This window comes from Ochotona princeps, chromosome 26, assembly GCF_030435755.1.
Source record: "Ochotona princeps isolate mOchPri1 chromosome 26, mOchPri1.hap1, whole genome shotgun sequence".
Classification (NCBI taxonomy): Eukaryota; Metazoa; Chordata; class Mammalia; order Lagomorpha; family Ochotonidae; genus Ochotona; species Ochotona princeps.
The window spans coordinates 1,572,736-1,598,556 of NC_080857.1; the positions used below are offsets into that span (position 1 = coordinate 1,572,736).

At 55.1% G+C, this 25,821-nt stretch overlaps 1 protein-coding gene across 1 annotated transcript in view; it reads right to left on the minus strand.

The window, feature by feature from the left end:
- Positions 1-25,821, minus strand: part of DYNC1H1 (dynein cytoplasmic 1 heavy chain 1) — a 60,030-nt gene that overhangs the window by 21,982 nt on the left and 12,227 nt on the right. Inside the window, exons 2-34 of the mRNA XM_058655500.1 lie at positions 25,262-25,349; positions 23,396-23,569; positions 22,944-23,199; positions 22,269-22,455; positions 20,434-20,705; positions 20,121-20,348; positions 18,541-19,617; positions 17,997-18,176; positions 16,926-17,075; positions 14,688-14,834; positions 12,767-12,907; positions 11,766-11,942; positions 11,557-11,667; positions 11,353-11,472; positions 10,646-10,885; positions 8,672-8,827; positions 8,473-8,586; positions 7,844-7,954; positions 7,460-7,669; positions 7,171-7,317; positions 6,922-7,088; positions 6,661-6,834; positions 6,031-6,196; positions 5,766-5,954; positions 5,487-5,681; positions 4,806-5,088; positions 4,570-4,670; positions 3,628-3,787; positions 2,158-2,401; positions 1,859-2,042; positions 1,529-1,741; positions 925-1,163; positions 656-812 (exon numbers count right to left, since the gene is read on the minus strand). Coding sequence (XP_058511483.1) covers positions 656-812; positions 925-1,163; positions 1,529-1,741; positions 1,859-2,042; positions 2,158-2,401; positions 3,628-3,787; positions 4,570-4,670; positions 4,806-5,088; positions 5,487-5,681; positions 5,766-5,954; positions 6,031-6,196; positions 6,661-6,834; positions 6,922-7,088; positions 7,171-7,317; positions 7,460-7,669; positions 7,844-7,954; positions 8,473-8,586; positions 8,672-8,827; positions 10,646-10,885; positions 11,353-11,472; positions 11,557-11,667; positions 11,766-11,942; positions 12,767-12,907; positions 14,688-14,834; positions 16,926-17,075; positions 17,997-18,176; positions 18,541-19,617; positions 20,121-20,348; positions 20,434-20,705; positions 22,269-22,455; positions 22,944-23,199; positions 23,396-23,569; positions 25,262-25,349 — 6,758 coding nt within the window. The remainder of the gene's footprint in view (positions 1-655; positions 813-924; positions 1,164-1,528; positions 1,742-1,858; positions 2,043-2,157; positions 2,402-3,627; positions 3,788-4,569; positions 4,671-4,805; positions 5,089-5,486; positions 5,682-5,765; positions 5,955-6,030; positions 6,197-6,660; positions 6,835-6,921; positions 7,089-7,170; positions 7,318-7,459; positions 7,670-7,843; positions 7,955-8,472; positions 8,587-8,671; positions 8,828-10,645; positions 10,886-11,352; positions 11,473-11,556; positions 11,668-11,765; positions 11,943-12,766; positions 12,908-14,687; positions 14,835-16,925; positions 17,076-17,996; positions 18,177-18,540; positions 19,618-20,120; positions 20,349-20,433; positions 20,706-22,268; positions 22,456-22,943; positions 23,200-23,395; positions 23,570-25,261; positions 25,350-25,821) is intronic.

The following is a 25,821-nucleotide window of genomic DNA, read 5'->3' on the forward strand; positions in this document are numbered from 1 at the left end:
ACACCCCTCCCGGGACGTCTCCGTGTGTGGCCCAAACCCCCTCAGCGTCCTCTCAGGCTCTTCTCGTGCACACTGGGCCCTCTGCCCACTGGGCTGGCTCTGGCGTCTGGCCCTCTAGGTCTAGCCCTCAGGCCCCGTCTCTAGGAGGCTTGGCCTGGCCTTACTCCCCCATCCCTCACAAGCACTAGCAGCTCTCCCAGCTTGCCTTTCCTGCATAGCACCTGTCACGCGTCTGCCCAGCCTCACCCGGTGGAACATATGCCGCAGGAGAGCAAGCGGCCTTGTCTCCACTTCCGGCACACAGCATGAGCGTTTTCAGCATCTAGAAGATGTGGGCCTGGCCTTTTGCAAACCCACCCAGGCCAGCCTCAGCTGCTCACCTGCCGGGGGTGCGGTCAGGCACCTGCGCCAAAGGCTCACTTCCCAGGGACAAGCTCGAAGGCTCCCTCTGGAAATTCTACATTCTGCTACCTCCCAGGTGTGGTGCTGAGGAAATTCACCCTGCAGCCCCCTCTGGGGGCTACTGGAGGTTCACAGAACTCCAGGGGGCCCTTAGGACTTAACAAGCATGAGGAAGTCGCTGTCAGCCCCCAGGAGGCATTCCAGCTGGGGGGCAGCCCCACGGCCGAGGTGGCACAGCAAGCCATATGCTTACGTTGGGCGGCAGGCTGAGGCGCTCCCCGTTGGGCAGCGTGAGGAGCTTATTGTCGTCCAGCACTGAGTTCAGGTTCTCCACCCACTCAGGGTCCACATCACCATCAAAGATGATCCACTGGCGCTTCTGCAGCTCGCCTCGCACGTTGTCTATGATCCTGGGGTCGGGATAGAACAACTGGTCAGTCAGCCTAGGGCTCGACGATGGAGGTGCGCCCCCTCCTGGCTGCCACTGGAAACGCAATGTCCCTCACAGTGGAGCACACGTACTTTCTTAGCACATGCGTGAAGAGCCCATCGGTCCACTCCCTGGTGTTGGGGTCCAGGGTCCCGTAGAGGTGGTCTTTGCTGATGGCCTTGGGGTCGATGATATGGGCCACGCCCTCCACACCCTCGAGTCTCTCAAGGGCCTTGAGCAGCACGCGCCAGGCCGTGCTCTTCCCGCTCCCTGAGGGCCCCACCATCATCAGGCCGTGGTTGATCTGGGTGATCTGGTACAGCTGCAGAACCTGCGGGGATCACAAACTGGCATTAGGAAAACTGCAGCAGGTGGGTGGGTGGGTGTTCGTGTGTATACTGCGGGGGAGGGAGAGTGTGTGTGTTGTGGGTGTGTATACACACGCAGAAATATCTTCCGTGGATTTTCAAACATTGCACAGGCTGGACATCAGACCATCCAAACAGTTTGGGAAGCTGGGCACCACTGAGGAAGGCTGCCGTGAGGGGAGCAGGTGCCAGCCGAGCTGCCTCGCATGGACACAGCAGATGCCGGAAGGACATCTTCCGGAAGGACCAGCTTCGCTACTTTCAAGCAGGCCATACAAAATCAGAGTGCAGCACGGCCTTGGCCCGGAGGGAGCGGCAGAACTGTTACCTTCTCAACCCACATCCCGCCGACTTCCTCCCCGTCGCCATACGTCAGGTACATCTCCTGACACACTTTCTTGAGCTCCTCTCGCAGGGCGGTCATCTCGCCGCGGTGGTACTGGACCCCAGGGAACACGTCCGACAGCAGACTGAAGAGCAGTGGGATGTCCTCCGCCACCAGCTTGGGCACCATGGTCTCACACACGCTCTGGATCAGAATCTGCAGGGGGAAAAGCAGGCCGTGAGAGGCAGGACAGACCCCACGACCGGCCCACAGCCATCCCTTGACCGACAGTCCGATTGGCCGCTGGCGGGCAGCTCTGAGCGCCACACCCACCTCCTGTTCAGGAAGGTTCTCCGCAATGTCCCCCTCGTCGACCGCCTCGCCTCGCTCCTCCTTCTCCCGTTTGATCTTCTGGATCCTCTCGCGCTTGACGTTGCCCGCGCTCACCAGCACGCTCTTCAGAGCCCGCAGGCCGAAATCGTAATGGCTCTGGGAGGACAGCTGCTCGTCGCACAGCCTGGGGAGGGAAACGGCTCTTTACAGCAGCAGCCCTATGTCTGCCACGCAAGTCACAGATGGCACGGTGAAGGCTAAAGGGCCAGGGCGTGCCCGCCAGTGGCTCTGCCACTCACTTGAAGAATGGGACGATTTTGTTGGCGAGCACTTCGGCGGTGCGGAAGCCCTGCGAGTACAGCATGACCTGGGCGATGAGCTGTCGGTCAGGCTTGGTCATGGCCAGGCTCCGGAACAGCTTCTTCAGGTTGTCGGGGAGGTTGGACCTGCCGGCGTAGCCTGGGTTCATGGTGATGAAGATGGCCATGTCCGGGCTCACCTTGACTTGTTTGTTGAGCAGTTCACAAGTAACGGGGGCAGAAGCTGAAAGGGAGAGGACGCCGCGGGCAGCTGTGATGTCGGCAGGCGGAGCACCAGTCTCCAGCTCCGGGAGCGGAGGTCTGGCCCTCGCGCAGCAGCCCACACAAGCCCATACACGAGTGCCTACACCCAGACTAGAATCAGCCCAACCACAGAGGCAAACAAGCTCACCGACGCCGTGACACAAGCGACCGACTGACTGTTCGCTGCCCCCGCTGCTGCAGTTTTCCTGACTTAATAAAAGTAGCTACTCTTCCCAACAACAAAACTGTATTTTCCCAGAATCAAAATCCAGAACAGGACCAGAAACAAAGCCCAACTCCTCTGAACCACTCAGGGATGATGTAAGTGATGTTTTGTTTAAAAAAAAAAAAAGGTACTTGAAAGACCAAGTGGCACACAGAGCTCTTCCATCCATTGGAAGTTAAGCCACCACCCTGACACAGGCAACCCTTACTGGGTTCGAGTCTGGCTACTCTGCTTCCAGTTCAGGTCCCTGCTAATGTGCTGCCAAAGCAGCAGAGAATGGCCCATCGCGGAGCCTCGGGAACACAGATTCCTGGGGTGACAGAGGGCTCACTTCCACGACCAGGCAACAGGACACTCTGGTCGGCAAGGTGCTGTAAGAAGGCAAGCAGGCAAAGGGAGACTCTATGATGGACTATGTCAATCAGTAGATTATTCAACAGCCTCATTGTGTCTGGAGTGGCGAGATTGGCAGCAATGCATAACTGGTGAACTACCCGGACCACCTGAGCTAGGATCTCAGAGCATGCCCTACATCCGGGACCTGGAGTGGATGGGAGACTGGGTGGGGCTTCTCCTCAATATTCCCTTTAGCCCTTGTAACTTTTTACCCTAATCAACAATGTAAAGATTGTCAAAATATAATTAAAAAAAAAAAAAAAAAAAAAAGGCAAGCAGGGTCCTGAGGACCTAACCTGGCCAGAGCCACACTGTGCGACCGGCGCTGCAGCAGGGAGCACACACGTCAAGGTGGCATGCAGCTCTGGCCAGCACAGGAACGGCTGCTGGCAAGCTTGGCCACCTCAGCGTGAGGGATACAAGCTGCTCAGATGGGCCTCAACCAGGCCTCACTACTCTGCCGGCAAAACGGAATTCTGATGAGCTAAATTCTTGCTTGTTTCTAACCAGAGATATTGGATTTGCTTCACAATTTAGAATTTCTCTCACACTGTGGAAATAATTGGCAAGAAAAGAAGTCTTACTCTTATCATAGTTGGGGTTGGAGTGTTCGCGCAGGGCTTCCTGGATGCACTGCACCTGCTGGGACACAGCCGACAGCATCCGCTCCTCCAGGCGGTTAAACTCGTCAAAGCAGCCCCAAGCGCCCACCTGGCAAAGCCCCACGAAGATGCGGCCCATTGCCTGGATGGAGACAACAAGGGAAGCTGAGGCTACCTGCTGGGGCTGAACTGTGTACCCTCCCCAACTCAGATACTAGAAACCAGCCCTGGGGGACTATATCTGAGAGGCCTCTGAAGAGGCCATCACTGAAGGCCCTGGGAGGCTGCTGCGTGGGCCCCCAGCAGATGGAGCCGGCACAGGGAGCACAGCCTCTCCCTGAGCACTCCGTGTGGACAGGCCACCTGCGAGTCGGGAGCAGAACCTGTCATGGGGCCCAATCCATCCTGGCACCTCAACTGCCAGGTCTGGAGTCGGCTCCATCTGCAGCCTTCCGAGTGCCCACCACCACAGAGCGCCATCCTGGCTCTGCTCACCCATCTTGCTCAGGAGAGCCACATGTGTTTGAAACCTAGCTTCCTCTGAGATGGTACAACATCATCTGCTTCCGAGGGAAGGGATGTGGTAGAGGGGGCCCTCAATACAGTCCCCTGTTCCCTCCTGTGGCAAGGCAACCCAATGACAAAGCTGCCTGCTTCACTCTAGCCCATGCTGTGGATTGTAAGCCCCTTCCTCAACATTTATTCCTAGACATTAAGTATTCCTTCAAAAAACTTCCATTTTAGAAAAATGATACATTATGCAAAAAAACAAAAAAAAGCCCCAACCAACCAAACAAAAAAAACCACTTGGAGCATGGAGAGAAAGCCGATCTCCAAGCCTCAGGCCACCTGGCCCCTTGAGGGCTCAGGCGAGTCTTGGACAGGCCTTCAGGTCCTCTGACCGCGGGCCCATGCGTCCCTCACCTGGAAGTCGAAGGTCTCATCGCAGTTGAAAACCAGGACAAAGCGTCCGAGCTGGTGGCCCAGGGCCTTGACGGACTCCGTCTTCCCCGTCCCAGCAGGCCCTGCGACGGGAGGACAGGCTGAGCACCACCCGCATGTACATCGCAAGGGACAAAGCAAGAGAGCTGCGACAGGGAGTCCACAGACAGCTGAAGCAGCCACACAGAGCCCTCCTCCCAGCTTGCCGAGTATCTCACCGAACGGGGAGCCCCCGAGCCTGGCCTCCAGGGCTTGTGTCATGGTCAGATAGCACCGGTCGGTGAGCGGGGTCTGGACCAGCTTGTCCTGGACGCCCAGGTACTCAAAGCCATAGTTAAACTTGGCATTGGCCATCTGGATTGAGAGCTGCTGTAGCACATCTGTCTGCTTGGGGTCGAAGTAAAAGCGCATCTGGCTGAGCCACTCAAAGGACTTGGCATTGTCAACCCTGCTTTTGATCAAGGATCGGGTAACATCTCTCTGGTGAACCAACTCTGTAATCTGAGGAAATACAATGTAACCAGCCATTAATACAGTACTTTCTAGACATGTATGAGATACTGGTTAAAATCAGCTACAGCCACTTTCAGGAAACATTTCACTCTGAGACATAACGAAACACTATTCAGGCACCAGCATTACATAGCATCAAAAGCCACAGCAAAGAACAAAGGAACACAAATGCCTCACCAGGAATAAAAGCCGCAACTAGCTTGAAAAACGGAGAGGGGCCAGGGCTATGGCTTATTAGATTCCCGCTGCCTGTGGGACCAGAAGCCTATGGGGGTGCCTGATTCCAGGTTACCTCACTTCCAATCCAGCTCCCTGAACCCTAGACACCAGGTAACACATTTTCCCAACCATGCAAACTGGCGGGGAAGGGGCGCAGTGAGACTGACCAGGTGTTCCAGCTTCCGTCTGCGGAGTGGCGGCTGTTCCATGAGGACAGAGTCGGCCAGCACATTGAGCGTGACCTCCACGTTGCTGAGCACCGACTGCAGGGGCGCTGCGTCGCCCCCGCCGCCCACGCTGTTCAACGCAGTCTCCACGTTCTCAGACCAGGCGATCTGGGCTGACAGAACCACCAGCTGGGCCTGGAAGACACGAGGCCTCGGAAGGTCACCTTGAGCTTCAGTAGGAGACTCAGCCATGGTCAGGGCACTTCAACCATACGTTACCTGGTACTTATCAATCCAAGTGATGTAGGTATTTGGGTCAATTGATGTTGCTTTACCAAAAATCTCCACTTCTGTCACAGATTCAGCCAGAAGTTTTGCCAGAGTGACTCGCATCTCCTTCTCCACCAGGGTCAGCCACTCGTTGATTTTGGGGTGCTCAGTAATTGACACAGGGGTTTTGAACATTACCTGAAACAAAAATGTACGAATTGAGACATGCTGCGGGGTGAGCGCAGCCTTCCCAGGTGCCAGGGCGGCAGGCTACCTCCTCTCCTTCCCGCGACGAGATGCCCAGGACGGCAGAGTTGTCCTCGTTCAGAATGATGCTGGAGACGCCAGCAAACATTTTCTTGAAGTGCTTCTGTAACTTGGCAACGTTCTTGCTGTTCCCAATGATTTCAAGCAGATCTTCATCACCCACAAAATAGAACCTAAAATTAAAAAAAAAAAAACAAAAAACAAAAACTAAGTTGCTGACGTTTGATGTAGATGGAGGGCGGACCCAGGCAAAGGTGCCAACTGCAGGGCAAAGGGTGTGGCTGCAGGGCTGAGCCAGACCTCACGCACAACCCTCCCCGCTCTCAGCCAGAGACATTTTCCAACAGCAGCCTGACGTCTTGGGGAGTCCCCCAGTCTCATGTCATCCACCTTACTCCACTAACTCATTTCTAAAAACCTGTACAGTCCACCTCACATGAACTATCAGAAAGGAAGAGATGCCACTTAGAAAACTGTCAGGATCACAAATGGAAGAGATCAAGCAACTTGAAGGGGGGACCATAGTTTAAACAAGGCGCAACAACCCAGCAGGAGCAAATTAAGGACTACACGATGGAGCTGGGCGACCATGCGGAAATGGCTGCTGGGTGGTCGGGCGGCCGGGCGAGGCCCTCACCTGGGGAATGAGGAGCGCTCCCTCTCCAGGTACTCGCCCAGGGCCTTCTGGATCTTGCCCAGCAGGTCGGCCAGCCTCTCTAGAGAGCGCTGCACTCCCTGGATGTTCAGCACGTCCATGACAAGGGGAGACTTTGACACTTTCTTCATCAGAGCTAGGAACTCCGTGCTGATGCTGCAAACAGAACGCATGGGTTCATCAGCCTCTGTGTGGGGAGGGGCCACGGCTCCGCCCACAAGGCGCCCCCGCGGGAGCTCCTACCTCTGGAACCGCTGGGTCTCCACAGGCAGCAGGTGCTTGATGTCTGCACTGCCCGTGAAGATGCCTTCCAGGTAGACCCACCGCCTCTGCACATCGATCCACACATCGAAGAGAGCCATGATGCGGTTCAGCTTGTCCTCCCAGCTTAGCGCGTCCTCCTCAAACACCTGGGGCACACACAGGACAGGGCTCGGTGTGTGTGCAGACACATCAGCCAGGGTGTCACAGGAGGGGACTCCCGCAGGTCACCTTGTAGTATGGGGACAGCTTCATGGCAGAGACACTGTTGATGTGTTCCTTGACCTTGTTGAAGAGGTCATCCCAGCCGCGGATCAAGCGACATTTGTTCTGGTAGTTCACCAAGTCCAGTTCGTAAGTGTTCCACACTTCTCTTATCTGGACGACACCACAAAGAGGCACATTACCAGGACATGGGCATTTACTAGTCATGCAGGAGCCAAGCATTATGGGTAACAAGGCTCTACCTACACCAACCTCCTGAACCAACCTCCTAGTGCCCGACCCACCTGCTACTCACCTGCTTCAAAAATTCTTCCAAAGCCATCTCCCCCTGTGCCACAAGCAGCACATCTTTGACAACAGCTTCGTTTTTCTGCAGGTCGACGTCCCAGATTTGGCCCAGGGTGAGCTCAGAAACGACCCAGTTCACGTGCAGCCTCTTCATCAGCTGCTTCCAGTGGCGGTCCTTCAGCGCTTCCGACTTGAGCTCAATTACCAGCATGTTCACCTGTGCAGGGGGAACAGCGCCACCTGTGCCAGAGTGCCCAGCACCATGGAGCCCGCCACGCCGTGGAGCCCACCACCACAGAGCCCGCCACGCCGTGGAGCCCACCACCACGGAGCCTGCCACGCCGTGGAGCCCCTGCCACCTCGGAGCCCACCACGCCACACTGGCTTCTACCTTCAGGTAGCCTTTCAGCAGCCGCTGGACAAACTCATAGGACGCATACTGCCGCAGGCGGGCAGGGAAGTTTTTCAGCTGATTCAACAGACCGTCCAAGTTCTGTCGAAGCTATCAGAAAAAGAGGAAACGATGTTGAGTTTGTTACCATTTCTTTTAATAAAGAAAAATTTTGATTTATTTGCTTGAAAGAGTGACAGACAGAGAGAGATTAAGATAGATCTTCTAATCACTGGTCCACTCGCCAAATGCCTGCGGTAGTCAGGTCTGGGCCAGGCTGCAGCCAGGCGGAGCTTCCAGCAAGGCTACCTCGTCATGCCAGGGCTCCAGTACTTGGCCGTCACCTGCTGTCTCCCTGTGCATCAGCAGGGAACTGAACAGCAAGCACAACAGCCAAGTTTCAAACCTACATTCCAATACAGGAAATTAGTGACACAAGTAGTGTGTTAACTGGCGGTGCCACAACATGGTCACTAGTGTAAGTATTTTAAAATGATTTTGAAATAAAATTTGTTAGTCCAGATGAACACTGTCGGTGGCAGACTGGACATTAGGTGGCCCCTGCGGACCCACAGTGCCTCACCCTGTTTAACGCAGATACCACTGAGCTTTGCCCTAGCCAGAGGTACCTTGCGAGGCTGAACTGAAACCCACGGCTGCTCCTTCATCTGGTCAATCTGCTCCCAGACCTTGGAAAGCTCTGACCAAACGCCCTTAAGGTCCTGTAATTCTTCTAAGGCCACCTGTGATGAGAGGAAATCAATCAGGCCTTCAAGGGGATGTCCCGGAACCCGGCGGAGGTTCTGGCCCAGCCTGGACGGCAGGTACCTGCACACGCTCCTCGCTGCCACTGAGAAGTCCCGTGTCCGTGAGCTCCAGCGCCTCCTTGGCCTTGGCGCACTTCTCCCTGTCGTCCTTCAGCCGGCCAAACTTCCCCTCATAGATGGTCAGGGCCTGCAGCGCCTCCTCTGGGCGAAGATTGCCCTGCAAGCATTCAGCACAGCGCTTTGCTATGCGTTCTCAGCAGGGGGCCTACAAGGCTTCTGGAAACTTCTGCTTCCTTGAATACATCTACAGGGGATGCTCAATGTGCTGTCACCACAGGATGAGCAGAGCGGTGACAGTGTGACTCAGCCTTTCACACACATGAAAAGGTGAGCTTGGCGGACCACCTCAGCACTCAGCCACCACCTGACCTGAGCCCGGGAGGAAGGGGAGTCACCACAGACTCACGCCCCTGGGGCACTCGCAGGACTCCACACATGTTACTCAAGAGAGAAGAACTCCACTTCAGCACCGACACCAAGCACACACTCCCTTCTCGGTTTAGGAACTTCGAAAACAATATGAAATGCTGCAGTTTCTCACCAAGGCAAAATGCCAGTTAAAATTAACTGGAACATGATACCAACAATAAGATGCAGGGCGGAGATGTTCAAACTTTGATCAGAATCTTGCCTGCTAATATTCCCTGTGGTGGTGAGTATTTATAACCCATTAGTACAGCATTAGAAAAAGCAGATACTTTTTCTAAAAAGTCCAAAACTCTTTTCAAAACACAGGATCTGTCAGGGTGGGCACTGCGCACTGTGATGCCCACATCCCATAAAGGGCTGCCAGTTCCAGTTCTGGCACTCCAGTTTCTGGTCCAGCCAAAAAACAAAAAAGATTAAAATATTCTGAATGCATACGTTCTGGTTCAAGGTCCTGCTTTGGGATCAGTTGTGGTTTGATAGCCCTTAAAAAGCAGTGACTACAGGACCTGGCACGGTGGCCTTAGTGGCTAAAGTCCTCGTCTTGCATGCGCCAGGACCTCAATCAGCGCCAGTTGATGTCCCAGAGGCCCTACTTCCCATCAGCTTCTGGCTTGTGGCCTGGGAAAGCAGCCGAGGACGGCCCAAAGCCTTGGGACCCTGCACCCACGTGGGAGACCTGAAAGAAGCTCCTGGCTTTGGATTCGCTCAGCTTCGACTGTTGCAGTGCCTGGGGAGTGAACCATTGGATGGAAAACATTCATCTCTGTCTCTCCTCCTCTCTGTATATCTGCCTTTCCAATAAAATAAATAAATCTTAAAGAGAGACAGGGAGCTCTTTGATCCGCTGGCTCACTCCCAAAATGCCCACAGTAACTGGAGCTGGGCTAGGCCAGAGCCAAGGGCCTAGGGCTCCACGCGAGTCCCCCAAGAACAGGGGCCATCACCCACTGCGTTCAAAAGCAGGACCTTGAACCAGAAGGAGTACATTCCACACATTTTAATCTTTCTCCTTTTTGGCTGTTGGCCTGCCCCAGTGATCTACAGGCTGTTCCCTCTAACAGCAGCAGGCACAAAGCTTCTCCCCGTCTCCTGTGGCCCAGCTCCCCAGCAAGGCCTTCCCCCATGGGGGAGGGGTGACTGCCAGCACTCCATGGGGGGAGGGGTGACTGCCAACCTTTCATCAAGGACTCTTCTCATCAGCTGCAGCAGAACCCAGAGCCAAGCCAGGGCCCACAGACACCAGAATGAGGTGGGTGTGGCAGGCTGCAGGCACAGAAAGGTTCGATACCGGAGACTGTTAACAGCCTGGCTTCCCACAGACAGTGGTGACGCTGCCAGCGGCTCCGGGGTGGGGCCTCTGCAGGCCCGGAAACAAACCCTAATTTCTGACCACGCCTAAGCAAGGAGCACTTAACAAAAAACTTGAATCCTAGATTCACAACCCTGTGGTGGGAGCTGAGCCGCGGTAGGCCTTTGAAATCTGCAGCAAGCATGGTGGACTGCACTACAGGCTCAGGGGCACCAGGGCCCTGCCAGGCGGACTCACCGTAACGGGCTTGGTCTTCTCCCAGTCGGTGAGCAGGTCGGTGGTGCGGCTCTCCACAGCCCGATCCTCCTGGACGATCTTCATCTGCAGGTTTGCCACCTGCTGCTGGATGGCAGAGTCCTTCCGCCGCATGATGTCATTGAAGGCACCCCACTCACCCTCAATGTTGTCAATATAAAGCCAGGAAGGTGGGAACTGGAACCGCTGCTTCTCCAGTAGGCGCTGGCCATTACGGTAGAGCTTTGGGAGTTAGAAAGCAAATTCATCCAATGGTTCACTTTCCTTTTGCTACGATCACAGACACCACGGCCTGAGTCACACGGAGACAACCTGCCAAGGCCACAGAGCCCACAGGCCAGGGTGCTTGTTCTTGTCCCAAAACCCCCTCCTGAGGTTACTGTGGGAATCCAGCACAGCTGGCCCGGAAGAGGACATGAGGCTTGGGGAGCCACGCTGTCCCCTCATTCCAAATTACATGTAGCATGGTACTCGAAAACAACTAACACAAAGATCCTGAAACATAAGCCAGGGCCTCGAGCCCTGCTGTGCTCAAGTCACCTGCAGCACTTCGTAAAACGCAGACTCCTCCAGGTCAGTCTGCTCCCGGTAAGAGCACAGCTACTGACCGTCTGGGGAGAAGCCAGGCCTTGGGGCGCCAGTCAGAACGCAGAGGCCTGGTTAGAGAACTCGAACAGCCACAAACTCACCTCAACCTGCTTCTCAAACTGTTTGATCTTCCTCTTCAGAGACTGCACGTACGTGATGAAGGTCACGGCGTCAGAGGTGCTGGCCGTGTCCACCGAGTGCTGCTCCAACTCTTGGCGGGACTGACCGGAGAGGGGAATGTGTTACTTGGGGTCAAGGTTTCCTGGAAACCTCATCTCCCCGCAGAGATCCAGGCCGGCCCTCACCTTGGAGATCTGGGAGTGGAACTCGGTCATGTTGGATCCCAGCATCTGACCAAACTTGCTGAGCACCTCCTTATGCCAGGAGTCGTATTTGAGGTTCACTTTGGACTGCACCTGCAGGTGAACAGCACACAGCCACAGCGCATCAACCTGGCTGAGTTCACCACACGGGAGTGCTGCTGCCACAGCCGCCATGAGACCACAGATCCCACCTTGCCATAATCTATAACCACTGGTCCAAACTCCTTCTTTGTCTCCGCATTGTCAAACGTGCCTCTGGCCTTCCTTATCTGGACCAGGAGAGCTTGCCACTTGTTGAGATCTTCGCCAAGTCTGTTGTAGATGTTCTCAGCTTGCATGTCCCACAGACACTGATACTGCAGCCAGACCTGCAGGGAGGGACGCGGCTCAGCGGTGCAGCCTGGCCTGCTCCGCCTGCAGGCTGTTAGTGCACACCATGTTCCCTCTGTATGGCAAAGTCCATGTCCTCATCACCCTTAGAAGATCTCAGGCCAATACTCTACGCAGCGAGCTAAGCCGTGACTCATAAAATGGCCGTCCCGTCAGAGAGCCTGGCTTGAGTTTCAGCTGCTTTGTATTAGCAAAGCAGTAGAAATGGCCAAGCACTGTGCCCCTGCCTCCAGGTGTGAAACCCCGTGAGAGTGCCAGGATCCTGGCTTCAGCTTGGTCTGGCCCTGGCTGTCACAGCCATGCGGGAGAGTAAACCAGCAGATGGCAGACCCATCTCTCTTTTCAAAGTGTCAGTTAAAAATCAACACAACTGCCCTAAATGAGGCTGGTGCCACGGTTAGAAGATTAAGCCTTAGTTTGCACATCAGCATCCGATATGGGTGCCAGTTAGAGTCCTGGCTATTCTACTTCCAGTTCAGTTCCTGCTGATATACCTGGGAAAGCTGTGGAGGATGGCCCAAGTGCTGGGGCCCCTGCATCCATGTGGAAGACCCAGGAGAAGTTCCTGGCTCCTGGTTTTAAACTGGCCCAGTTCCAGCCATGTGGCCAACTGGGAAGTGAATCAACAGATGAAAGATCTTTCTCTGTAACTCTGTCTTTCAAAAACTGCCCTATCGCCTCCTCTTTCCTCTAAAACACTAAACTATAACCACATCATAAAGTAACCACCCAGGCAAACCTTTCCATCCCTTCTCCCGCACTCCCAGTGCCCAAGGAACTGCCCAAACGCAGCAGGGCCTACCTTGACATACTGCTCCACTTCACTGACAATGCCCATGACAGCAGAGTACGACTCTTCCAGTGCAACAGGTCCGTCGGGCATCCGCGTCAGAGCGTTCCGATAGAATTTCTCCTCCTCGCTCAGCTCGTGGTGCACGCCCACCTAGTCAACAGAGCGGGGAGTGAACGCAGGCAGGGTGCGCAGAAAGCCAGTCCCAGTTACTCTTACGTAAAGTAAGTGGGAAGAACACCTGTGCACCCCAAGCATGAGGAACCAGGACACCTTAGAGATCTAACCTGGCCAGCCAAACAAGCAGCACACTGACCCCGGCCTGGAGCCAGGTGGCGCTGCCAAAGGTGCCAGTGCTGGGGAGGGCACTGAGCCTTCCGTTTGCTCACGACGCCCAGGCACTATCTGAACTACAAGGGACACACACTTCCCTGCTCATGTGCCTATACTCCTCAGGAGATAATCACAGAACAAAAAAGCATGTGGATTGTGGGACACGCCGTGGAGAACACAGAGCCAAGGAGTGGGGGCGGGGACAGCCAGCGGGCGCGATTTCAACAGAGGTCAGGGGAGGCCTTGCCGAGCTCACGTCTGGGCAGAGTCTACAAGACGTGGGGAGGGAAGCCTTGTGAATATCCATGCACAGGGAGACCCTGAGCAGAGAGCAGCCCGCCCAGCGTCTGTCTCCAAGGCAGGACCCTAACAGGACGAGTGAGGTGAGCTCCTTGGACAGGGTGGCTGCAGCGCATGTACTGAGCAATGGAGGAGGGGCTGCGGACTGTGTGGCACCGCGCCTCACCTGCGGCCTCAGTGGCTGAAGCCCAGGGAAGTAGAGTGGCAGATGAGACCCATGTCCACAGGCCATGCCCACTGCACAGCCAAGAGGACAGGCCAGGTGTGCTGCTGGGCAGCCAGGCCTGCAGCTCAGGGACGAGGGTCGGCAGAAGAGGAATCCAAGAGAGAGGAACAGCCAGGGAGGGAGGAGGGAAGCCAGGAAGGCAGGTTGTCTGGAAGAGCCCAGGCCTGCAGTGGAGGGGGCAGACGAGAATCGGGAAGGCCACTTGCGGCGGGGGAAGCCCTGGTGACGGCATGGGGAACAGGTGGCGGGGGGGTTGGGGTCGAGGGGACAGGCTTAGAGAGGAGCTCCAGTGGACAGCTCTTCATGGAGCTTCTCCAGGAGAAGCACAGAAGCAGACAGCTGCAGGGGTCACAGGTCAAGTTCATGACCTTACAGGAAGACTCAGGAGTCAGGAGCTGCTGAGGAACAGAGGGCAGGAGCCAGGGGCTGGAGACGGCGTGCGGGCCCCCAGGGGCACGGGCAGCGCTGCGAGCTCAGCTCTGATGAGCTGGGTGCTGTCAAGATGGGGCTGAATGTCCCTAAGATCTCAAACCATGAGGCTCCGCGACCCAAGGAACCCTGAAAGAATGAAGCGCATGCTCAGACAGGAGCAAGCTTCCCGTTCCTACCGGGAGCCCCTGGCAGTCACCGAGCGTGGCTGGAGCCAGGCGGCCTTCCAGCTGTGCCCAGGAGGTGGGCAGCACGAGCTGAGACCGACTGTGATCCAGTGGGTGAGGCGAGGGGGAAGGGGACAGTGACCACCATGGTCACAGGACAGACAAGGCTGGCTTGAGGTAGTGTGACCCCCAAGTCTGTGTGCTTTGACTCTGAAGTCAAAGGTGGGTAAGTAAAAAGCAGAAATTAAGATTCCCGAAGAAGCCTGTGGGGGAAATTTTTAAGACTTCTAGAGCGAAGCAAGATGCTATGCCACTGTTTGCACAAAGCCTCGCCTTGCCTTCCTGCGGGATGCCAAGCCTGGGTCTGCCAATGGAAAGCCTCGTTGAGGGCGGGCCTGCTCCCGGTCACACGCACAGGATGCTCAGAGCTGAGTGGGGTAAGGGGCAGGACAGAAGGTCCGGGTCCCCCAAGACTCACCTGGTACCTCTGACTCTGGATCCTGGGAAGAGACAGCACAACCATCTTCCAGGCAAACATTTCCTGGTAAAGCTTGTATCTGCACTCTTCGATTGGTGGATTCAAATAGATTACCTGGTTGGTTATTCTTAGTTCATGAACAACATTCTAGAAAAGAAAGTTTATCCTTCATGCAGCAATCTATTTCAACAAATTAGTCTTGCTGTCTCAAGCCTTCTCTGAACTATTAAAACTACTCTGGCACGGACTTAAGAGTGTCTCTTCGCTGGACAGAGATTTGGGCAATCTCACATTCATAACTTGTCAGGCTTCCCTGCCCCCAGATGATCACAGAAGCTGGGGGGCAAATGCTGCTTCACCTCATCCTGGGTCCCTAAGTTGTGGGGGTCAGACCCTAGCAGGTGCATAATGAGGTAATGCGCGACCAAACACAACCGCCTGTCGACACAGTGACCCTGAGGCCGACAGGGGTCCCACGGGCATCTGCTGGATTTAGCAGGTGAGGTATCTGTGAGCTTCCAGGGCGTTAGGCTAACCCAGAACTCCAGTGAGGCTCACTGGGTGACTGTCCATCTTGACATGCTAATCTGCTTAAAGAAGTCAGCAATTTTAAAACTGAAAATAAACACCTACAATATCAGAAAAAACAAAATTTTTAAGCACTAGGAGTTAAACCGGGGGGGAAGGGGTCCGGAAGTGTGGCGCAGTGAGTTAAACTGCTCTCCGCAGTGCTGGCGTGTCACACAGGTGCTGGTTAGAGCTCTGGCTGCTCAATTCTGACCCAGCTCCCTGCTAATAATGTGCCTGGGAGGGCCTGGCACAGTAGCCTGGTGGCTAAAGTCCTTGCCTTGCATGCACTGGGATCCCATATGGGTGTCAGTTCATATCCCAGCTGCTCCATTTCTTGTCCAGCTCCCTGCTTGTGGCCTGAGAAAGCAGCGGAAGATGGCCCAAAGCCTCGGGGCCCTGCACCTGCATGGGAGACCTGGAGGAGGCTCCTGGCTCCTGGTCAGATGGAGGATCTTTCTGTCCTGTGAATCTGACTTTCCCATAAAAATAAGTAAATCTTAAATAATAATAAGCAGCAGCCTGGGAAAGCAGTGGAAAATAGCTCAAGTCCCTGTGCCCCGCCTCCGTGGAGGGGACACAGATGCGCTCCTAGCTCCTGGCTTCAGCCTGGCCCAGCCGATGCGGCCATTTGGGGGTGAATCAGCAGATAGAAGATCTCCAGGTCTCTGCCTCTCCTCTCTCTACCTCTGCCTTTCAAACAAGTAAATAAATCTTAACAACAATAACAACAAAACCATCCAGTCTGGGTGGGAAAGAAGAGGCCACTCGGCTTGCCCAGGTCCTCAGGGCTGCCCTGTGACGGCCGCGTAGACACTGTTCATACAGAACACATGCCTGTTGACCTGTCACCAAAGCCGGGCACCTGCCACCACCCCTAGAGCCAACAGCACGAGGGGGCGCCTTGGTGACAAGAACTACTGAACTTTCTGGAAGGCTGCCTAAGTTCTGGGCGACCACTTCCTCAGACAAATGGGAACAGACGACTTGGGAGACAGAGGCCACTGGCCACCGGGGTCTGACCACTGCACTGCTCTGTTCTTCCACGAGTCTCGGGTTAGACTTTGGTCAGTATCCTGGTTGGGACTTTTCTTCTGGACAGATTATATTCAGATCTTGAAGTCATTCACAGAAGGAACATTTAGAAAGCAGAAAGGTCTTCCCAAGTGCAGTACTGTTCTCTTTTGCTCTAACTGCTCAGGCAGGACTTCCTTTGGCAGCGCTGCCCAGGAAGTACCCAGGGCTTCCCTTCCCTTGCCAGGCTCTGTGGCTCACGCCTCTCCTGGTACAGCTGTGGCCACAGTCACCTGCCACTAAGGCCTCAGGCAGGTCTCCCAGGAGCTACCCAAGGCAGCATTACTGCAGTGGGCACATGGCTCCGAGCCTCTGCACCGTGACACAGTCTGTCTCAGCTTGTCAGCACCTCTCAGGACCGTGACCCCCAGAGGCCAGGCCAGGCAGTCTGCCTGACTGACCTGCAACTGACAACCGGGCGATGTTCTTCTCGTGGATAGAATGACAGCAATGGAACCGGGAGGAAGGCCACGGAGGAGTCACGGGCCTCACCTGGGGAAGGGGGTGTCTTTCTTGAGAAGTGCACTGACTGTCAGGGCGTTCTGGTGGGGGTGACTGTCTCACCTACCAGCAGACACGAAGGCAGGGCAAACTCACTTTGATCTTGGGCTCTCCTCCGGGCTTGTGGCTGACCTGAGGGGCATCCGTATCCATGTCAACCTCAGCTTTGTCTTCAGCTTGTCCAAGAAGGACCTGGGTCCACGCTCTCAAGCCAGCTTGCAGACGGACACCCAATATTCTTTCAATCTACAGAGAAAGGAGTGTGAGAAAACAGCACTTCTTCCAAAGTCAGCTCACAAGGCAGGGAGATCTGCAAACAGGTATTTCAAGGTGAGGCCTAACCCGCCTTGGGCTGGCTGCGGCCTGCAGCTCTGGCTCCAGTAATGTCCACTCCTGCCAGCTCTGTGACAGTCACTAACACAGCAGGTGCAGCAACATCATGAACTCACACACCACATCCTGAAGACTGCAAAGATCTTTGTTTTGGAAAGTGAATCATTTTATTTTTGCCAACAAGCAAAGAGTCCTCTCTGATCTAGAGGGATACCTGAGCAGCTTTGCCAGTCCTGGGGGGATGCGAGGGCAGCTGCCAGAGACCCCTGGCTTTTCCATGCTCTGAGGGTTAACAGCAGTGGGGCGTGTGAGCTCCCCCTGTCAGCGGCCCGGAGTGGGGACACTACAACTATTCACCCATTTTGAAAGAGAAGGCAAAACCACCAACAGCTTGGGGAGCAGCCGTTGCAGCCTACTATGAAGCGCCCTCTGACACTGCCGACAGCTCGCTGAAGCCCACCCACACAAAGCCGAGGCCTGGCAGCATGCCACCCTTCCTCCGTACTCCCCAACGTGCAGGGAGAATTTCTAGATTGGGTAGTCAGAGGCGGGGTGCACAGCAAAGACCTGGAGAAAAGGGAGGAAGGGCAGGGCAAACAGGAAGTTGTCAGAACCCAACAAAAAGGGAACTCTTCCTCGTGCTACCCGAGCCCTGCCAGGAGCAGGGAGCCAGCCCCGTGGTTCAGCTCTCTCCTTAGTCAGACGGGGTTCTGTAAGGACCTGGACCACCTCCATCTAAAGAGGGCTTGCTAGTGACTAACAAACAAGGTTACTGAACTGAGTCACTTCCACGTCTCTGGCAAGACAGAAGCACGCTGGCCAGCCTGTGCTCACCTCCAGATCCAGCTTGTTGACCCAGATGGGCAAATTGGAATAGGAGTGCAGGTTCAAGTCGTCCACAGCCTTCTGGACCCTGTTCAAGATCTCCGAGAAAGTTTTATGGTCGTACATGCACGTCTCCAAGGAGCGCACCTCCAGGTCTATTTTTTCTTCAATAATCAGCAGGTCATCCACCTGCAGGCACACGGACATGGCAAAGCCTACTCATTCCAGCCTGTCCGATTTCCACACGCACCTCCCCACGGACCCGTAAACACTTGGGCAGCGCGGCTCTTCCATCAGCAGCTCGCTCGGCTGCTGGGTGAGGGCAGGCGTCTCAGGAGCTGACCCGCTCAGACGCTCCTTCCTGCCTGCTGGTAGGAAGGCACCTGAGGTGGGGGTGGCCATTCCAGCACAGCCCCCCCGGCGCTTCCTGACAGCCACGGCCCACCGATAGCATGGCAAGTTCTCACACTGTGGCAACCCTGAGCGCCTTCTCTGGGGGAAGACCTCTCTCGGTCTGCCCCGCGCCCAGGGTGCTGAAGAACTAAGAGCCCACCTTCTCCTGGAAATTGCAGACGGTCTCCGCCAGGCGCTGCACGTAAGGGTCCAGCTTGTAGGACTCCCACACCAGGGCGATGCCTTCTGCAATCAAGGCCTGCACTTCCTTTTTCAAGCCCGCTACCAAGAGAGAGATGGTGTTACGCTCCTCGACTTTTTCGCAGGTGCGTTCGTAAGTACGGACGCTCTCAATCAGCGAGATGGCAAACGGGTACAGCTGATTGGCTTGGTGAGCTTTGTTGACGATGGCCAGGGGGACACGGAAACCAAGCCACTTGAGATTGCGGACCTCCTTGGAGAGCGTGATGATCTCTGGGAGGAAGTTGACCTTCAGCCTCAGCACGTTACCCGTGCGTCCCCGCACGCGCGCGCTCTCGATGGTGAAGATGCGGCCCGAGACGCCCAGGTTGCGCTGCTGCACTTTGCGGGCCCAGTCATCGAAGATCTCCTGGGTGTTGAGTTTCATGCGGAAGCTGTCTCCGTCCTGCTTCAGCTTCTGCCCCTCGACATGGTTCTCCCAGCCCTTGCCCAGCACATCCTCCACGCGCTTCATGTAGGCAGTCAGCTGTCTGTCGATCTGCTTGGCCCAGATGATAGAGCCCGACACGGGGGGCAGGTCGCGCACGTGGCTCATCTTGCAGGCCTGGCTCTGCGGGTACTGCACCTTGAACTTGTCATGCAGCGACTCGATGTCGTCTTTGACCCGCTGGATCAGCTGGGTCTGGTACTCGCGGATGGCCCCGCGGATGTGAGGCCTGACAAACAGTGCGTTGAACCTGGAGAAGATCCTAAACATCTCGTTGGCGTTCTTAGCTGTGCCCAGCTGGTCCCGCAGGCGAGCAGTGATGCGGGTCTCCACACGGTCGATCCGCTCGTCGTACCTCTTCATGGCGGCCTCCCACGCCTCGGTGCCTTCCTTGGACACGTCCAGCCCGTCTACCTCCTTGACGTTCTCGTAGGCCAGGTTTACCTCCTCGATGGCGTTGGCATCGGCGGCGTCAAAGAGAACCTCGGCCACTTTCATGTCCTGGGGCTCCGGGACCTCGCCCTGGTTCTGCTGTGTGACGGCGGTGACCTGCGGGGAAGAGCAGTTCAGGACCCGTGCGCCTGACTGTGCTGTGCCCACGACACAAGCACCAGCCAGCACGGCCCCCCTCACAACTCAACAAGGCCGAGGAAAACACGGGCAGTGCCCCTCAGCTCTGCAGTGGTTTCTCAGCAATGTGCTTTTCTTGGACTAGATATGTGAAAGAAAGAAAATAATTGGTTAAAAGAGGAAAAAAAAAAGAAGTCATTCAGTTGTTAAAGGAAGCTCAGGCATGTGTGGTCACTGTCCTCATTTACAGCCGAGAAGGGCATAAAGGCTGAGGCCAAGGCCAAGGGCACGGCTGGCTCAGCGTCCACACAAGACGGGAGAGATGAACGGAGGGAGAACATTAAAGACTCAGCTGCAAACAACACAGAAAGGTCACAGATCGTAAGGGTGACAGCAACAAGAGCACAACAGACCCAGAAATTGGCAAAGCAAAATGCACAGAGCCAGCCAACTCGTGCCGACCCGGCTTGTGGCAAGCCCACCTGTGGCCGCAGGACCCGGACGATCACGGCTCTCAGCTGCTCGTGCTGGCGCCTGAACTTCCTCATCTGGTCGAGGCGCGCCTGCAGCTTCCTGTGCGCGGGGTTGATGCGCCACACCATCTTGAGGTTCTCCTCCCTCTTCCTTTTCACGATGTCCCTCAACAACACCTGCAGCTTCTCGTACTCATCATCCCACGTCTGAAACACCTCGAAGCACGCCACCATCACCTGGGCCGAGGGACGTGGGGAGCTCTCAGGGGCACGTTCCCCTCTGCGGGCGTCTCGGGGCAGGCTCCCACCGCGCTCCACTTACCTTCTCAAACTCTTCATAAGCCACGTGCATCAGCTTCCGGGTGCCCAGCACTTTGAGTAACTGAGAGCTCAAGTCTCTGGAAATGGCCTCCACCAGGCGCAGAGCCCTCTGGATGGGGTATTTTGTGTTTCGGATCTTTCTCAAATGGGTGAAAATCGCAACAAGCGCCTGCCTTATTTTGTCTAGCTCGGTGGCAGAGAGCAGGTCGTTCAGAGGGAAGTCTTTCATCAGAGGGTTGTAGTCATTGACAGTCTCCAAAGCCTGTTTCAGACCTACATTAACAGAGTGCACGGCCATCAGAAGGTCATAGGCTAGGGAGTTAGCACACATCCCTACAACCCAGGGCTGCCACGGCACAAACCACCTAATGAAACACACTGCTGAAAAGAAAGTTATAGTTATTAGAAAGATGGTCATGGTGTAGACCTCTTCTTGCTTACAAATACAGATCACCTCACACACATTCTGAGGGCTGAGGCTAGATTTTGTTATTTCAATGTTCTAATACTACTAAATACATATCAAGGAATAAAAATTATCCTTGAGAACACTACAATTTAAATGTGGTGCCTTGGCTCAAGTTAGGTGGGCACGTTATCACAGCCACGTCATCAAACACCGGGACTTGAAATAACCCATTGCTGGTACGAGAGACGCATCCCACACTATGCAGCCAGTGGGGGCTCGGATGGAGTTTTGTGGGTGACGGGGAGCTTAAATAGTTTTTGCTTCTTGGCTTTGCCCGCATAGTGTGGCAGAGAGAACCAGCGGATGGAAGACTCCCTACTCCCATCACTTGGCCTTTCAAATAAGTCTTTTTAAAATAATCTATTTCTAGAGGCTAAACCTCCATCTGTGGCTCCAGCATCCCTTAAGGACACAGGTTTGAGTCCCGGCTGTTCCACTTCCCATCCAACTCGCAGCTTATGACCTGGGAAAACACTGGAGGTGGGCCCATGGTCTTGGGACCCTGCATCTGCATGGGAGATCCGGAAGAAGCTCCTGATTCTCAGCTTTAAGTGGCCCAATTCTGCCTTCTCAATCAAAACAAATAAATAAGTATAAGTAATCTGTTTCTGACTTCCTCTGACGTAAGATTTTTAAAAAGTATTAGGAAAGCGGTGAGGATTTTAGAGCTGTAAGATACTACAAGATCTGCCTTCCAGAATCAGACAATGCTCGACTGCAAGCTGCTCAAGCGCCTCGAAGGTTCTCCTGGGAATTTCTTTGGAGGCTTACAGTGCGGGGACGGTAGGGGGACGGTAGAGGGATGGTAGAGGGACGGTAGGGGGACGGTAGGGGGACGGTAGAGGGACGAGCGGGACAGCTGTTGTAGTCGGAACTGCTTGTTCTAAAACTTCTCTCATGCGCATGGAGCTACACGGGAACACTGAACAGTGCCTAGGCATGAGTGCCCAGGGTGGGCTAGCGTGCTGGCTCTCACACCTGGGAGACTCGCCGGGGAGGAAGCAGGGAAGCAAAGGCCGACAGAGGGCGAGAAGGCAGCATAGCCCATTGGGCGAGGCCCTCTGCCTCACCGACCCGACTCCCCATAAGGACTGTGCATGTCACCTCTGTCACACAGGAGCCAAGCGGCACATGGGCCACAGGGAGACCCTGGCGAGCCCGAAGCTCACACCCGGAAACTGTCCTCTGTTCACAAGCACCCTGCAGGCAAAGCAGGTGTGTGGGAGATCACGGTCACACCCTGGCGCTGAAGGAAAGATGCGACAAGAGGCGGACAGCCACCAACAACAGTCTATCTTCCCGGCCACCCGCTGTCGGGCAGCATGCTGGAGCAGCCAGCCTCAGCACAACGGCCAGCCACACCTCACCTGTGTCAGTGTCAAAGCTGACGGTGGCGTGGAAGCGTTTGCCATGCTTCAAGATGTCCAGGGTCAAGAGGACCTCAGGACTCTCGCGTTTCTCCTGGATGCGGTACAGTGCACGCTCCAAGTTCAGCCAGAAGCTAATCTCCTGCAGGGCCGTTCCCGAGGCAGGGTCCCGATCCAGCTTGGTCACCTTTGGAGAAACAATAATGTGCAAGGATCCTCGGTATTTAAACCAGGGGGAGAAGTGTCAGTAAGCACAATGTAACTAAGCACAACCCAATAGTCCTATTTCAGCAGATTCCAAGTGTTTGACCGGAGAATCCTGGCAGGAGCCAAGCCAGCTGGGAGGAGCGATCCCAGGCGGGCAGGAGCCAAGCCGGCTGGGAGGAGCGATCCCAGGCGGGCAGGAGCCAAGCCGGCTGGGACGAGTGCTCGTCAGCCTTCCCACGAGGGGCCTCACTAAGCTCACGGCAGAACTGCATTTCCTGGGATTGCACCTTCCCTTCCGGAAGCCCCCCACCCCACTGCACCCTGGGCAAGGCCAGTCCTGTGCTGGGTGCTCCTGGGGCCACCAACGGATTACCAGAGAAATGTCCCCACGGACCAGCAACCAGAGCACCCGCCTGCAGCACTGCACGGTGCCCCATTCGTCATTATACTTTTCACTACTGTGCTTACTTTTTGAATTTCTCGGATCCAGCGGTTAACTCCAGACTGTAGCTGATTCAGGAACGTCGGGTCCTCAACCTTCTCTCCAAAGTCCGTCACTTTTGGCTTTTCTCCGCGCTCATAGCACTGCTTGGCGACGTTGGTAAGGATTGGGTGGATGGGCAGGCTGATCTCGGGGATCTCGATGTTCTGCTGCAGGTGCAGGAGCCCCATCTCCAGCTCGGCGATCTTCTTCTCAACTGAAGGAGCCATCTTATCGCCATCCCTACAAAGACGCAGCACAGCGCTGAGGGCGCCCTGGGCCGGGATAGTCCTGCCGCCTGCCGGGCACCGCGGGAGCTCACGCTTCCTCAGGAAGCCTCACCCTCCCAGCTCCAGAGCTCGGCATCACCTTCCACGTTGCCGCGTGAACATGAAGTGAACCACGGTAGTCAAACCACAGAGAGAAAGGTGGTGCGTACCTGTCTGCCTTGCCAGACTCCCGGATGTAGGACTTAAAAAACGGAGCCACGGCATTGCTAATGAAAGAATGCAGCGTCTCGTAGGGTGAGTCTTCGCTGAGTGTGAGCACACGGAGCTGAGAAGACACCGGCTTGTCTGCGTCAATCACAGGAGTTCGCTTAATGAACGCCAAGCTTTAAAGAAGCAAAAAGAGAAATGAGAACGGTCTCACTTGGAACCAGCCACAGGAAGTGCACCTGCTTCGTGCACTGGCTGGCACCGGTTTGTATCCTGGCTGCTCTGTTTCTGATCCAGCTCCCTGCTTGTGGTGTGGCAAAGCAGGGAGGATGGTCCAAAGCCCTGGGACTTGCACCCATGTGGGAGACCTCAAAGGGGGAGCCTCCTGATGGGCCCAGCTCCAGCCGTTGTGGCCGTTTGGGAAGTAAACCAGCAGATGGAAGATTTCTGTTCTGTGAATCTGTCTTTCCAATAAAAATTAAACAGATCTTAAAAACAAAAAAAAAAAAACAAAACTTCATTTGTAAGTAAAATCACAGTTAAGAACACTACACGGACCTGGTGTGGTATCCAAGTGGCTAAAGTCCTCGCTTTGCATGCTAAGGGATCCCATATGAGAGCCAGTTTGTGTCTTGGCAGCCCCGCTTCCCATCCAGCTCCCTGCTTGTGGCCTGAGAAAGCAGTCAAGGACGGCCCAAGGCCTTGGGACCCTGCACCCAGAAGAGGCTCTGGGCTCTTGGCTTCGGATCATTGCAGATCCGGCCATTGTGGTCACTTACGGAGTGAATCAACAGACGAAATATTTTCCTTTCTGTCTCTCCCCCTCTCTGTACATCTAACTTTCAAAAAAAAATTCAAAAATCAAAACAAAACAAACCAAAAACCCCCAGTCAAATGACAGCCCTGGAATACTCTTCCCCACCTGGGGTCTCCAGGGAGTCAAAGGCCTATCCCCAGACCCACGAGCTGACGCTGGTTTGACACCAAGCAGTGGCCTTCTCCCCTCCCCCCCTGTGGATACAGGGGGAAAAAAGACTGAAACCACTCAGGGCCCTCCATACCGGACCCTCCCCACCCTAGGCAGAGGCCCACAAGGGCACACATCCCTCTCAGTGATGTAAACAATATTAAAAACAAAATTAAGAAAAAAAAGAGAGAGTAATATTGGGGCTAGCAGCACAGCACAGCGGCTACGCTGCCACCTGCAATGTCAACACCCTCCTGAGTGGTGACCAGAGTCCTGGCTGCTGCACAGCCGGAGATGGTCCAAGTCATCACCCACGCCACCTCCTGGAGCCCTACAGGAAGCCCTGGAGGAAGCCCCGGCTCCTGCTTTCCGTCTGACCCACCCTGGCTGCTGCAGCCGTCGGGGGAGTTAGCCAGGACAGATCTCTCTCCTCCCTCTGGAACTCTGCCTTCCAACAAATCTTAACAAGCAAACACATAACTACAGAGTTCTTAAAAGCCACAGAACAGTAACATCCACATCTTAAATGCGGGCGGGGCTGCCCTACTGTAACTTCATGTATTTTCTCAGGCACGTGGTAAGTTTGGTTTTATGAATGACAAACTTTTAACAATGCTTCACATTTGAACTAGCCATGTGACCCTCAGAGCTTTATTTTAGAAAGGGTCAGATCCGCAGATGACAAATGTTTACCAGAATCTGTAAAAATGGAAACCAAGACCTCGCCTCAGAGCACTGCTAGGCAGGGTGAGCATGTTACGGTCTCAGCCCTCACCTTGCCTCGACGTAGAAACCCTGAGCGAAAGACCCGGAACCGGGAACTGAATTTAAAGAGCAGACATCTTACCAGCTCAACTGAGTCACCAACTGTCACAGATGACGGTATATCCACAGCACTCACCTATTGGACTTGGTCCCATAGTGAATGTCTATGTTGATGTTATAGGAAATAAATTCTTTTTCTTCTTCTCCTTCATCACCAACATCCTCTGGAAATCAAGATCCATATCAAATCCATATCAGCATTTTCATATCCCTATTTGCAGTCACTCAGACAATAGCTTTGTACCCCACCCCAGCCTGACATTTAAACCCCTGCATGGCAGCTGCTGGCTGAGACCCACACACCAGGGGGCCTTGGTTCTAGCCCCAGCAGTTTAGCCCCTGCCACCAAACTGGCCCAAGCAGCTAGAGTGAAGGGCAGCTCTCTCCTCCGCGTGACATGGCTCTGCGGATTTCTCCGGAGTCCTGCCTCATCACTCCTGAGCAAGGGAAGAGCTTCCCAGCACCGTCCGGGCGGGACTGGCAGGCCCAGCTGGTTGGAGGCTCCATCAAGCGCAGACACAGGCCAGCGCAGGGCTCCCTGAGAGTGTCGGCTGCTGCCAAGCCTACAAACCCCCTCCCAGTCGTCCCACCACGTGCGCAACACAGAAGTCCTTCCGTCCTCCTGCCCCAAGGAAA